Genomic DNA, 13866 nt, shown 5'->3' with positions numbered 1-13866 from the left:
CTGCCCTTAAATTAAACTGATTGAAATTCTTGATAAGCATTGCTGTATATCTTCTACTGTGATCTTATCATAAATTCCTTCTGCTTCAAGATGAGTCAGAGAATCGTCACTGTGATATGAAAGATATTTGATGTGGGCTTCGGTATCAAAATGTGACATTTTGTTGCTGTATTTACAGTTTATTTGACCGTACCCAAACTGGCTTTCATAGGTGTTCCTGGTGTTTATTGTCACTAAATAACGCACAAATTCACACAGTGTACCATACTTGTACATGAATGTGGACTGATTGGTGCAGAGGAGCCATTTATCGCTCATTCTGCAGCACAGTGTCCATCCATCTGAAAGGGAATTAGTTATCACAGGCCTACAGGGAGCCATTATAGACTATTGTTTCAGAGAATAGCTTACTCCAAGCTGCTTTGTGTTTGCTAGACGAGAAACATCAGAAGCAGACAGAAGAGACAGTGTGAAGGCAGGCTGCAGTTAGGGGGTTTCATCATTCGTATAAGCTACATTATATCAAGGCTTCTTTTTTTGTAAGTGTCTCTTGCCATGAAGATGGGCTATTGTAATAAGCAGATGATGAGCACTCCCCCTGCACTTACATACATTGTTTGCATTTCTCCCTATATGGACCCTCATGTGACATAACTGACTACATTAATAATTGTAACCCCGTTCGAAAGAGCAGTAACCTATTATCCAAATCCTTAACCCCAAAATATACCCTCATTCTTAAAATATCCCCTTAAGGAAGTGAGGGGATTGCCAGAAAGACACTACATAATATCCACAATATGAGACTAACATTTGTTGTAAACTCAACCTCATTATTATTTTCAAAGGAGTGTTGACAAAAGAGAGACATGAAATCCCACTTAGACAAGGTCTGACCTATACGCCCAAAGGACAATGTTTTCTGTTCGACTTCAATACCAACATTTAGCCTAAGAATAACAGAATGTCCTTGAATTTGTAGTTTTGATGTTGTTATGGGGTAAACTGTACCAAATCGCCAAATAAAAACACTAAGTCTATATTTTTGTCCCAGTGAGTATTTAAGGTCCATGTGGAACATACAAACTGCTTCATGTAAGCACCTTTAAATAACATAAAAAATAATTGTATATTCATGAACAGGGACCAAAAACAAATAAAAAGTACATGATAAAAATTACATATAGAAGCCATTTTCAGAGTGTATAGTGGAGCTCTGCAATGAATGTAAACTTTGAATGTAATTTCCTTTCATATTAAGAATGATACAGTTATATTATGTGAATATAACTTTAATTAAGGAACATATTAATCATATTCATGATTCTTATTATTAAATGTATTATTATTATTATTCATATTATTATTCATATTATTATTCATATTATTATTATTATTATTATTTGTATTATCATTCTTGTTATTCTAATTATTATTATTATTATTATACTTATTATTATATTTTGTATTATTATCCTTTTTATTATGTAATAATTGCATATTGTTAACTATTAAATAATAATAACACGTGTTTATGTCTGAAAAAGCGAATAAAATGAGAAAAAGCAGGATGTGATCCAACTTCGCGCATGCGCAACCGATATATTTTTCTAGCCTGTAAAGCTACCGGCCAGCTAGACAGATGTAAGCTAGCACAGATACAAATTAGACAAAGAAACCTTGTGAAGAGACTGAGTGAAAAAGAGTTTAAAGTAACGGAGGGTGAAAGGAGCGACTGTGACACAAAGCTATATGCGTTATTCGATATATATGGAAGTATGAAATTGAAAGGTACGCAGTCACTATGTCTTTTTAAACTTTTTGTGAACAGCCAGTGCAGATATTAGCTTCGGCTAGCTGCTAGTTAGCCGCTGTTGTTTTCCCACCAGCAGATTCTACCAAAACGTGAGGGTTTACGTTAGCTCGGTAGTTAGCATCCTGTCACAAGGATCACTGAAGGCCCTTTGTTTTACACCGGGTAATGCGGGGTCTAAACAGCACATTACCAATATAACGTGAGGTATCCTCAGCTTGTTTGTGTTGCAACAATGCGTAACGTAACTAATGTAAGTCAGCCGTCTTATATGTGAACAGATTGATTGTTAATGTGATTTGTGCTAAGGTAGCTGATCAGTGTTAGCTGCAATTGCGGTCTGAGCTAAAGTGAAGTTAACATTAATCTTGCTATAACATTAATGTTAGCTAAATACGTCTTTCACACACAGTTGACACATTCACGTGATGTAATGATTTTTCTCTTAAAATATCATTCTTAGTTAAACTAGCTGCAATTGTAAAGGACGGCAAGTGCGATGAAGTAAAACCGTAAAGAGATATTGATGATGTTTTGGAGATTAATGTTGACACTTTAGCTGATGTTACGCTATTATTGAGCTGTTGCTTTCTAGTGGTTTCGATGTTCTGTATTAATGGTAGACACATCCGCTAAAGTATGCTGTGCTAAAGTATATAGGCTAAAGTATGCTGTGCACCAATTAAAGATGTGATTATCTAACTCCAAACTAACGTTATGCAAACTAGCTTGTTGCCTTCTGATGGCATCATTTATGTTGTGTTGGGCGATGTTGCACGACTCATGCTAATGTGTTAGCCAAACAAAGTTGCAGGTGAATTTTGAGTTAGCTAATTTAACCATCGGGCTAATAGGCCGCACAATCAGTTGTATGCTAGGCTATTCGATAAAGTGTACAAAACCAGTTAACATTTAACATGCTTAAGGCCTAGCTCTGTGGGCTATCAATCTGCTATCTCAACGTTAACTGTTGCCCTCAATTTTAATAACGTGGCATTTTTCACTCGTTTGAAAGATCTATTTTTCCAGTGGTGTCACTTTATTGTCAGTGGGATCATTTGCATCCAAGTATGTGTCTGTTCTGGTTTATGTGAGAACTGTGACGTTATTGTTAGAGGTTTCAATAACGTTTGAGGCTCACTTTGATTACTTTAAGATTTATTGTGTCTATTTCTATTTTTTTCCTCCTAGAGTGGAACATGAAGATGGGGCCATGGGGGATCCTGTGATAACTTAGAAACATTGCATCTTTGTACATTTCAACTATTCAAGAGGTGATGAAGCTTTAATTTCCTCTCTGCTTGATTCTGTTGACATATTATAGCTAAAGATGTTTAGTTGCTTTTTTATTCTTTTACAAAAAGTTGTTAAACTTGTCATTGCTAGCACATATCTGTATCATCACTAGCTTTAAATATGTTCCTACTTTCTATCAGTATTATATATTCTTCATGAGATTTAAAAGCACATGGTCATCAGTGCACATTATCTCACTCATTATGAGATAACACATATTTATAGCCGCAAACAAGATTACAATAAAAAACAAGGTTAATGTAAATAGTGGAAAAGCTGGAAAGTAACCCAGTGTATTACACATGAAGAACAACAGTGACACATGCAAGTTTACTTTACACGACATGTATATTGTGAAACACATGGGGTTAGGAAGGTTAGGTGCTTAGATGAAGGATCTGACACTTGTAAGAGGAGAGGAGATGTCTCTTCAGTTTCAAGCTAGGAGGGAACATAACATATTTGCAAATATGTTTCTGCTATAACAATCATGGCTTGTTTGAACGTAGCAGTTCCTGCGTTGGCTTTGGTATACTTGTGACTTAACAGTTTTGCCACTGAAGTGAAATTAATGTGGCATTTTCCTGTAAAAGAATGACTGCCTATATAGCTTAAAACAACATGTTGCATTTGATCTCCACAGGCTCACTAGCAAGGTCAACTGAAAAGATGGCAACCTATATTTCTCCTTCTGTTTCAAACTGAATTGCTTAGAGATTATACCTACATTTAAAAATTAAAAAAATAAAATCTTTGCAATCTAAGATTAGTCTCTTCAGTCTCTCAATCTGGCACACCGCTTCATTGAATCACACTTCAAGCTCTAGTATTCATGTATCTAGGAAGGGATGTTCGAGTAAAACTATAGTCAATTGATTATTCAAACTAATTTTACCTGCAGAAATGATTTCGAGTGAGTTTCATTGCATGCTATGAGGGTGAAAGCTACAGTCCTCGTTTTTCTAGAAATGTATTCCAGAATGAACCTGAAGCCAATAGGAGCAGCTGGCTGAGACAACGAGTGTATCTTCCAAAGTGGAGGTCTTTAGAGTACACAATTCCCATTTATTTTTACTATCCATCCACTGCGGCCCAAAACGTCTGCGATGTCTGTGACAGAAGGAAGGACTGAAAGTGTTTTAGGAAGGGATCAAATAACGGCCAAAACTACATGGAGGAATAATTATAGCAAGCAAGACTTTTCATTCATTGTTTAAATTAATGCCTGTCTTTTGTTTTAAGAATATCCTTCAATGCATATTAGTTCACCTTTTGAGGCCAAGTCGGCTGCAGCTAATTGTTGGTTTCTTAGGTTTTTCTTTGGGAGTAATGCAGACCTACCACTTGTCACACCCTTGTATGCATTGTGTCAGGAATGTCATTTCATTGGTTGTTTTGGTTTATTGAGATTAGTTTCTTCTAGAGGTAAGGATGAGCATTTATCTGGCTGCATAGTAAGGGGCTGTGAAAGGAAAGAGGCATTGTTTTTTCAGTGAATCTACATTTAAGTGAGCACTTTTATTACATATCACAAATATTTGATTTACTATATACCATGGTTACATTTGCAATACTCATCCCTGCACATACTAAAGCTTACAATAGAGCATTTACATTATTCTTCTTATGCTACTAACTGATCCAAAATGTGATGTGATTTGTCATTGAAGTACAAGACTTTAGCATACATTGAGCTTTTGAATTTGGCAAATTCAAAAGATGTGAATCATTTGACCATCTTTGTTTTGTCTGGCTTACTTTGACCCGGCAGTTTTATCAGGGAATCTATTCCCTGCGTGTGATTGATGTTGTTATTTTGGGGGAAATTAATCTTACTTCTTCTTTGTGCATGATTAGTGCTTTAAGGACGAAAGTGAGCGGTACCCCGAAGCCAGTGATGTCACGGGTTCCCACCCCTCCCCCTCCTGGGGAGATGTCAAGTGGACCTGTGGCAGAGAGCTGGTGTTACACACAGGTATGGACAAAACTAAACTCATCAAATCATGTTCAATAAAAAAAAAAAGTTGAAATTATGTTTTTAAATAGTATCACACAATCATTTGATTTTAGTTTATGCTATTTATGTTTACAGGGCAGGCCCTTTTTTTTTGCCGAAATGTTAACTTTGACAAATTACTGTAATCCTGGGTGAATTGTCAGACATTGTTTCTTTTTATTGAAAGAGCTTGAATTGGCATGACAAGCCATTATATTCCTCTTTTACTTTTGATTATATTTAAAAAAAGGAAAGAAACCAAAACTTGGGTCTGATTGGTTCTGCATGTTTCTTCTCTCAAGGTCAAAGTGGTGAAGTTTTCGTACATGTGGACCATAAACAACTTTAGTTTTTGCAGAGAAGAAATGGGGGAGGTGTTGAAGAGCTCCACCTTCTCCTCTGGCCCAAATGACAAGATGAAATGGTCAGTACTCAAGGAAAAACTCTGACTATAATATTTGCAACGATGCGAAAATCCCAGATAGTTTATAAACAATTGTTGGCTTGTAAAACCACATACGATTTATCATTAGCTTGTTGCATTTATCTAACTGAACAGTTTCATACCCTTGTATTTACCTAAACATAAATGTCTGCATGTTTTCTTTCACTGTGGGAACTCTACACACAAGTGATAATTAGACTGTTTTTAAACCAAGAGAGAATCTCCCCTGAAGGCTCGGCACAGTCTGGCGTTCTCACTAAAGTGCTAAAAGCAGTTGAGACTGTTGTCGTCCTAGATTGAGATGTGACTGATGTGTTATGTTTTATTTTCCAGGTGTCTGCGAGTCAATCCCAAGGGACTCGATGATGAGAGCAAAGATTATCTGTCACTGTATTTACTCCTTGTTAGTTGTCCAAAAAGTGAAGTCAGAGCAAAGTTCAAGTTTTCGTTGTTGAACGCTAAAAGAGAAGAGACAAAAGCAATGGGTGAGTACAAGCCATCAGAACATCAGCACGTGTAGTTATACTTACATACTTTTATACTTCCTTTTTGTTCAATGCAATATCAAGACATGGCTTTATTTTCTTCTTGTTGCAGAAAGCCAAAGAGCATATAGATTTGTCCAAGGCAAAGACTGGGGTTTCAAAAAATTTATTAGGAGAGATTTCCTCCTTGATGAAGCCAATGGCCTCTTACCGGATGACAAGCTCACCCTCTTCTGTGAGGTAATTCATCTACACTTCTTTCCTTTGAATGTACTCTTAATATGAAGAAGTGCAGTCTCTTTGGAATGCCTTATGACGTTGTCGGTTTGTCCCTCAACACCCCCCTATTCTTGAGAAAGTGAAAGCTCAGCCTGGAGCGGGGTCAAGCATTAGATTCTGGGCACCGAAAGTCAAGGTCACTGTGACCTCACTTCTGTACCTTTTCTTGTCAACACGTTATCTCGGGAACAAACGGAGGATATTTTTCACATTCAGAATAATGAAGTAATTTGATTTTGGTCACTGTGACTCCACAGAATGTTTTTTTTGTTCCCATAACTCAATTATTCATATGATGGTTTTGCATAAATGTTTTGTCTGGACACAAATAAAAAGAGTCTACATTTTGGTCAGACATACTAGATGGATGTAAGCTGAAACTTTTGATGTAGGTACACAACTGTGAGGTTGTGACTATATCTTATGAATGCCATTATTTAACCCAAAATGCAGCTGATGTTGCTGTGCAACGCTATTCTGACATGATGTCAAATGTTGTATGCACACGTTCCGCCTCCCATCCATACTCTGATCTGTCCAAAGGTCACGGCAATCTCTGTATCATTTATTGCTTTAGGGAAGAAAATGTGCCATCTAGTAGTTATGCTTTTGATGTTTTTATCTGTACATTTTGTTGTTACCTTTTTTTATGATCTTTTTTGTTACGCTTCTGTTTTCCTCATTGTATGCAGTGCCATGTTTCTGATCTGCTGTTTTGTTTTTATTTGGCATAGAAATTACTAAATTGTTGCATTCTTCGTTCTTTGATGAAGCCTCTTAATCCCTGTTGCATTGAAGCATTTATCCCCCTGGTTTAACATTAAGTGAATCAAGGCTGGAGTCTCTTAATTCTTATTATGACCACTTTTACACCTGAGTGTAAGCCGCCGTGCCATTTAACTACAAACACACCAGTGACATTTGCTTCAGATGACATTAAGCTTTTAGGAAGTGAAATGCTTCCCCCATCTTAAATCATTTACAGCGATGCTTGTTTTGGAAATAATTGAATTCGGGGTGTCGTGAAGAATAAATGTCTCGTGAAGTTTTCTTACAAAGGACAAGTTAAATGAGGTGTCAATGGATTTTGATTTAAATGAATTTGGCCAAATACTACCAGGAGCAGACGGTGTGCCAGACTGCAGATACAACGATTCAACAATTCCAGGGAAATTGCCACTTAAACAAATAAACAAATTGCATTCAAATTAACGACAAAATGCCTTTTCTCATCAATTAGGTGTTTCAGCAAAGTTCATTATTTCAATATCAATTGTTTTTTGCAAGTCCTCCAACTGCAGAGTCTTGAAAAATATGCTTTAATGGATCTAATTTCAAACTAATTGGACTGTTATCCTATTCCGTCAAATATAGTTCCTGCCTGATTTGTTAGGTTGTTGATGAGACTTTGTTCTCTCTGTGCTGTTTCCCCTGTACAGGTAAGCGTTGTCCAGGACTCTGTTAACATTTCGGGCCAGTCCAACATGAACATGCTGAAGGTACCGGAGTGTCAGCTGTCTGATGACCTGGGGAACCTGTGGGAGTGTTCACGCTTCACGGACTGCAGCCTCTATGTGGGGGGGCAGGAGTTCAAAGCCCACAAATCCATCCTCGCAGGTAAGACCGGCCCCAGACCCAGCAAACGCGAGAGAATCCCCCAAAACGGCCCTAGCAAGACACGTCTACTCCTCTTCTTAATGGCCTCTGGTGAAGAGTTATAAGCACCTGGAAAGGCTACAGAGGGTCTGTATTCCCGGCCTGATTTGTAGAGACTAGTTCTGCAGTTGGCTCTAATCCCCGCTACCCCTGCGTTGCCCTGCTTGACCCAGATGACGCTGGGATCCAGGAGATTGAGAGGCTGCTCTCCTCCCTCGTGTCGTCATTAGACATGGTGGCAGCTGCAGTGGACAGGGGGAAAATGCTGACAAAGGCCCAATCCCAAACCGCCCCCTACAGCCTATCCCTACCCCTCCGTTCGCGTGGAGGGTCCGCCACATTAAGTGCTGTTCCAAACCGTGGAGGGGGAGTGGGCTATCAAGCCCTCAAACAACGAGTCTGCATCAGTGCTGACTGGAGACCGGTCTCTACCTGACCGGTCTCAACGCTGCGTGTTAAGATAATTGATTAACACAATTAAAGATGTTTGGAGTTTTATTTTAGTTATTAATTTAAATGTTTTGTCTAAGAGATGGTGATTTGAAACCGTTGTTACATTACTCTACCGGAGAGAGGGGAGTTTGTCCCAAAGCTTGCCGCTGTATTTACTCCCTCCATCTGACAGGAGGGAGCCTCGATGAGCGGTGAGTGTCACTCCACGGAGTTCACTCCGTCACGGAGGGGGAGTGTGTAGGGCGTGGTTTGGGATTGGGCCAAAGTGGCAGCTATACGGATTTAGCTCAACTTTTTAAGACTTTCATAGTTCAAAACTGATTCCAGATCAGAACTGAACCTTTTTATTTTCACAAGACAACTGTGTCTTATGCCTATTAATACAAATCAGGATACATTTGGTGTGCTTAGTAAGATGTTGATTGGTCATTATATTCAGAAGTGCTTAATTATTCTTTTATTTTTTTTCCACAGCGAGGTCACCTGTCTTCAATGCTATGTTCGAACATGAAATGGAGGAGAGTAAAAAGGTAAGAATAATTAGTTACAACTGCATTTTGTCAAGGCTTATGCTACTTTGCTAATATTTTGATGTTGTGCCACAAATGCAACATTTCCAACATTTACAGACATTAATGCTCTGTCATGTATAACATGTAGCTGCGTCTTAACTCTGCTAGTGAGTCTTATTTCTGGGAGTTTTTCCAACATGTGCAACATAAAAGAAACCTTTTTTGTTCCCTTGCAGAACCGTGTTGACATCAGTGACGTAGACCCGGATGTCTTTAAGGAAATGATGGGTTTCATCTATACAGGAAAGGCCCCCAACCTGGAGAAGATGGCAGACAATTTGCTGGCAGCTGCAGATAAAGTAAGTGTCATCCTGTGCAATGTACAAGTCTGAAGAATGTTAGTGTAAAAAAAACAATACATTTGAGAAAAAGTGTGGTGTGCCAAGTCTACTGATTGAATGAATTGTTGGAGCCTGCAGTTAGTGAACAGGCCAGCACTAAGTTCAATAAAGCTAAAAGGCTAATCTTCTCTGATTTGTTGATTCATCTTTAGAACATGATAGTTAAGTGTGTACAAATTCTAATTTCACACAGCACCATCAATCTTCATCACATCCTACTGTGGCTTTGTAAAGCTTGAAATGTAATGTTTTGAGACTGTCTAATAACTACAGATTTACGTTACTGAATGGATTGCTAGGGCATGTGTGGATCAAGAATTAAATATTTCTCAGCCATTATCTTACGTACAAACGATGAGCATGGTACTGAAATGCCGTTTAATCTTGGCAGTATGGGAATAACATTTTTTATTTCTAATCAATGCTACTTTATAAAAGCAAGTTTTGCAAATATTTCTTCGGTGACTGAAGCATCATATGAGCTCCCAAATCCTTTTCTAGACAATACTATATTCTTTCCCTTAATAACAGACTCCCCTTGTTTAGGCTTAGATTAAGAATAAAGTACTCATCATGAATTTGTTATTGGCTTATTACTGAATAGAGAAACAGCTCTACTTCTCACTCGAAAAACATCGTAATCATTGCTAGAGTGAAATCAGATATGCCTTTGTGGTTAACTAGGTAATTCCTGTTTGTAAACCTTGCAAAACACATTAAGGAGCCAGCTGGTTTTGGATCCTGATCAACTAGTTGTAGCTGTTGCTTGTTTTCAGAATAGTTTAGACAAAACTTCAACCCACATTTGCATCAAGGGTGTAACAACTGCTTTTTGTGTCCCTCCTCTCCCCCGCGACCCCAGTACGCTCTGGAGCGTTTAAAGGTCATGTGTGAGGAGGCCTTGTGCAACAGCCTTTCAGTGGAGAACGTGGCCGACACCCTCATCCTCGCAGACTTGCACAGTGCCGAGCAGCTCAAAGCACAAGCCATAGATTTTATCAACAGGCAAGTATCGCAAAAAGAAAAAAAACCCTCCAGTGATAAATTCCTGCTGCCATTTCTGTTTACCCGCCCTGAATGCTTACCTTTTTATCTCCTCGCCATAGGTGCAGTGTCCTGAGACAGCTGGGCTGTAAAGATGGAAAGAACTGGAATAGCAAGTATGTAATTAGGTGATATATGTGACACAAGATTAATAACACCCTCTTATCTCTCCCTCCAACCAGATGCATTAGAATTCATTGTTTTAGCCCGGGCAGACAGTGCTATTTGCCTTTTCAGTTTGAAGCTCCGTATCTTTGTATCCAAGTTATTAATAGACTCATAGCTGGATAAACCCTGGAAATTGAATATTTTGGAGAATTCTAAAAAGAAGGCAGCAAAGGAAAGCTTTTCTCTGAGGTGATGTAGTGCGTTGTCACAGGGCACCTTGAGATGTTAAACTTATTTCTGTCTTTGTTGTATTCCACGGTGTGGTTTCTATTCCCACATTAATTTCAACCTATGCACAGAAAGCGCTAATGGCCCTTTTCAAGTTTACCACGCGACACTCGAATAAAGTGCCCCTTATTTGCTTCGTCATTACCATCTCATTTATGCTTATTGATTTTTAATGTGCACATTGTCATGTCTTAACTCCATTTCGCCTCTGCTTACAGTCATGCTACAGACATAATGGAGACTGCAGGCTGGAAGTCAATGATCCAATCCCACCCCCACTTGGTAGCCGAGGCCTTCCGCGCCCTGGCTTCAGCACAGTGCCCACCCTTTGGTCTTCCCAGGAAACGCCTAAAACAGTCCTGACCGCCCGACTGTGCCCCAGGACTTTACTGGAGGTGTGAAGCATGGGTTTACAAAGGAAGGACTAGCGAGGGTACCACTCTTTATTTCCACCAAAACTGAACACACTTGAACACAGAAGAGTGGAGCTTTCTAACCAGGGATTTGGGGAGGCTGGCACTTGGACGACTCACATCAGCAGATCGGGAGGAAAACAATTAGGTAAAAATTGGTGTTGCTTGCTTGCTTTGCTGCCCCAACTGAAATCTGTTCAGCCCGGGTAGCAAGTCAAGCTGTCTGCTACTCTTTTTTTTCCCCTGTAATTTAAAAAAGGAATGGCCTTAATATATCTGCCATTGCTCTGGAGCTGTTCCGGAGTACTTTGTCTATTTTACTCTGTGCCTGCCTTGTCACAAAGACCAGGCCTCCTCCAGGTTGCACTAGTTCCCATGAATAGTCATTTTGATATGGAGTTCTATAGGAACGTAACAAAGGTTATACTAAATGGGAAATATTATATATTTGTAATGTTTAGCCCGTTTTGTGACTAGACATTAAAAAGCATGAACACTTTCAGTGCAAGGTCAGTTCTTTACACTTTTTAAAAGATGTGTATGCCCCATATTGATGGCACCATTTCTATGTAAATGACAGTTGAACCATCTTCAGAAGACCAGTGTACAAGAAAGTCTGTTCTATTGCGTATTTGTGGGGAAAAGATGTAATCTGCCATTATGAAGTCAACCCTTAAAGTACACGTGAGACGGAAAGTGTCTATACTTTGGCCCTAATATATTAAAACATTGGAAGTATTTACTCAGTCTCCCATCTGAACGGCATATTCCAGATCATACGTCTGTGAACTGTTATAGATTAAATTGAGAATTTCTGTCCTTAGTATCGCCACCTTGCAGATATTATATATTCTCAATATATTGTGGTTAACTAAAACGTGGAGAAACTAATGCATGGTCATGTTATCGTCAAAGAAAGTGTCCAAGTACCAATTTTGTTTTTAACAATTTATTTTTCTGCAATTATCTGACATTTCTGTGCAGAATGACACGGATTGAGTATGTGCAAAAACAATTTCCTCTAACATGCTTCGGTATTTGTAGGATGCTGAGCATCACTTCTACTGGCAATGTTATTCTGTGTTTGAATGGGGGGGAGGGGTTGTCATGTTTATTCAGTCCGTCTCGTATGTAGTGTGGTGTGACCGACACTTCAGAGGATTTTGTAAATTAAAAGAGTAGCATCGTTTTTACATGATATTACTCATCGTTCAGAGTCATGTCGAGATGTTGAAACTTCTTTTTGTTTGGAAGCAAAAAAGACGAAGATGTTGTCTGCAAGAATGCCTGCATTAACCCATTAAACCATTTTCCAGCAGCCTGAAGAAGAGCGTTTTTTTTCTTGTTTGAATCCATTGACAAGACCTGTCAGTTGAAGGAACGGTGATTCTTTTTCAAACGGTTTCATTTTTAATGAACATTAATGGGCGCGAATGTCAGGCTGAGGTTATTACGCCCTCTCACCCCTTTTTAAATGCAAGATTAGAAAACAACACTGAGATAATCAAAAGAAAATGTGCTCACCCTGGATTAGCATAGTAACATTTTTAATGTTGAGCCTTTACAGCACATGAAAGGCCTTTTTTCCTCTTGTGTTATGTGTGAATGTTTCTGCACAGACTCTAATTAAAGTGAACACGGGGCCGCTTTTCCCTGCCGGAACAGAGACGTCTTCATCAGCGGTGCGCTGATCCCCGTCCGCCCCTCTCGGCACAGATCCAGGAAGAGACCCGATACCATCTATGCTTTTAGGATGCCTCTCCCACCTTTTATCTTTCTCTTTCCTCCACTAGCTGTTATGCTTGAAAGAGGAGATGCCTGCAGTGGCGTGGTCACAATTGGAAATGTGTTCTGTCATAGGAAACGAGGTTTTTAAAGAGGCGGTGGACAATTGCACTGTGCCAGAACTTTAGATGCTTTAATATAAACGTGGGCATGGTCAAATTGGTCAATTTGTGTGAAAATGGCTTTGTCATATGAGTCCACATAACAAAGTGTGGCTGCAGAAGAGTGTCCTGACTTAAAATACAGACACCACCATTCCAACCATAAATAACTGATATTTTGAGACAAAAGAATCAATATTTTGTGAAAATATATTTTGAACTCCTGTACCTGTATATAGTTTCCTTTTGTGTCCCTGAGGGTATTTTGACAAAGTTTAGGGTCAGGAAAATGTCAAATCTAGCCATGAAGTACCTGGCATCTGTTCCAGGACCAGCCTTCATGAATGTGAGCTTATGCAGTAAGAGTGTACTAAATGCAGCATGTCTTTGTGATTGTTGACTGTCAATCCAGAGATTTAATAAATGCAGCGAAGCTTTACATTTACCTAGGAAGTAACATTTTAGCCTGCTGCAAATTTCTTAGTACATTTTATATTATAAAACACTTCCATTTTTTTGTATTGGTGTTAATTATGAGATCAGTGTTCAACATGGGTAATTAGCTAACAAATTGAAAGTAATTTGTTAATTGCGTGCCTAATTATGTCACCACTGAAAAGCATGTTAGCATTCCTATTTAGTTTTCAAGCATTTGGATGTGTGCAGCAGGGAAAGCCTGGCGTGGCGTGAGGTGCCTCACCCTCATCAGATAAGAGTAATGGAAGCGATGAAAAGACCCCTGTCCCTGATGGCCACAGCAAAATGGATGTGCTCCCTGAGGTGTACCTCTG

The 13866-nt window shown here is 39.0% G+C and overlaps 1 protein-coding gene across 2 annotated transcripts; it reads left to right on the top strand.

The window, feature by feature from the left end:
• Positions 1-1590: 1590 nt before the first annotated feature.
• Positions 1591-12507, top strand: LOC307029186 (speckle-type POZ protein-like A). 2 transcript variants are annotated; one of them, XM_079664921.1, is made up of 12 exons: positions 1591-1791; positions 3005-3087; positions 4967-5084; positions 5408-5529; positions 5884-6035; positions 6148-6275; positions 7754-7931; positions 8898-8953; positions 9172-9294; positions 10199-10341; positions 10443-10496; positions 10995-12507. In XM_079664921.1, the coding sequence occupies exons 3-12, from the start codon at positions 5007-5009 to the stop codon at positions 11137-11139; spliced, it is 1179 nt and encodes a 392-aa protein (XP_079521047.1). In that variant the 5' UTR covers positions 1591-1791; positions 3005-3087; positions 4967-5006; the 3' UTR covers positions 11140-12507. The 2 variants fall into 2 exon arrangements, with proteins under 2 accessions (XP_079521047.1, XP_079521048.1); XM_079664922.1 differs by lacking the exon at positions 1591-1791 and adding an exon at positions 1850-2066.
• Positions 12508-13866: the final 1359 nt, after the last annotated feature.

The sequence above is a fragment of the Notothenia rossii genome (assembly GCF_949606895.1).
Source record: "Notothenia rossii genome assembly, chromosome: 2".
NCBI classification, from domain to species: Eukaryota; Metazoa; Chordata; class Actinopteri; order Perciformes; family Nototheniidae; genus Notothenia; species Notothenia rossii.
Note: the sequence above shows the minus strand (reverse complement) of the source record. Positions and strands in the feature narration are given on the sequence as shown.

Coding starts and splice junctions, on each gene's coding strand:
- LOC307029186 (XM_079664921.1), top strand. CDS start 5,007: ATGTCACGGGTTCCCACCCCTCCCCCTCCTGGGGAGATGTCAAGTGGA. Junction 5,085..5,407: donor AGAGCTGGTGTTACACACAG/GTATGGACAAAA, acceptor TCTTCTCTCAAG/GTCAAAGTGGTGAAGTTTTC. Junction 10,497..10,994: donor GGAAAGAACTGGAATAGCAA/GTATGTAATTAG, acceptor CTCTGCTTACAG/TCATGCTACAGACATAATGG.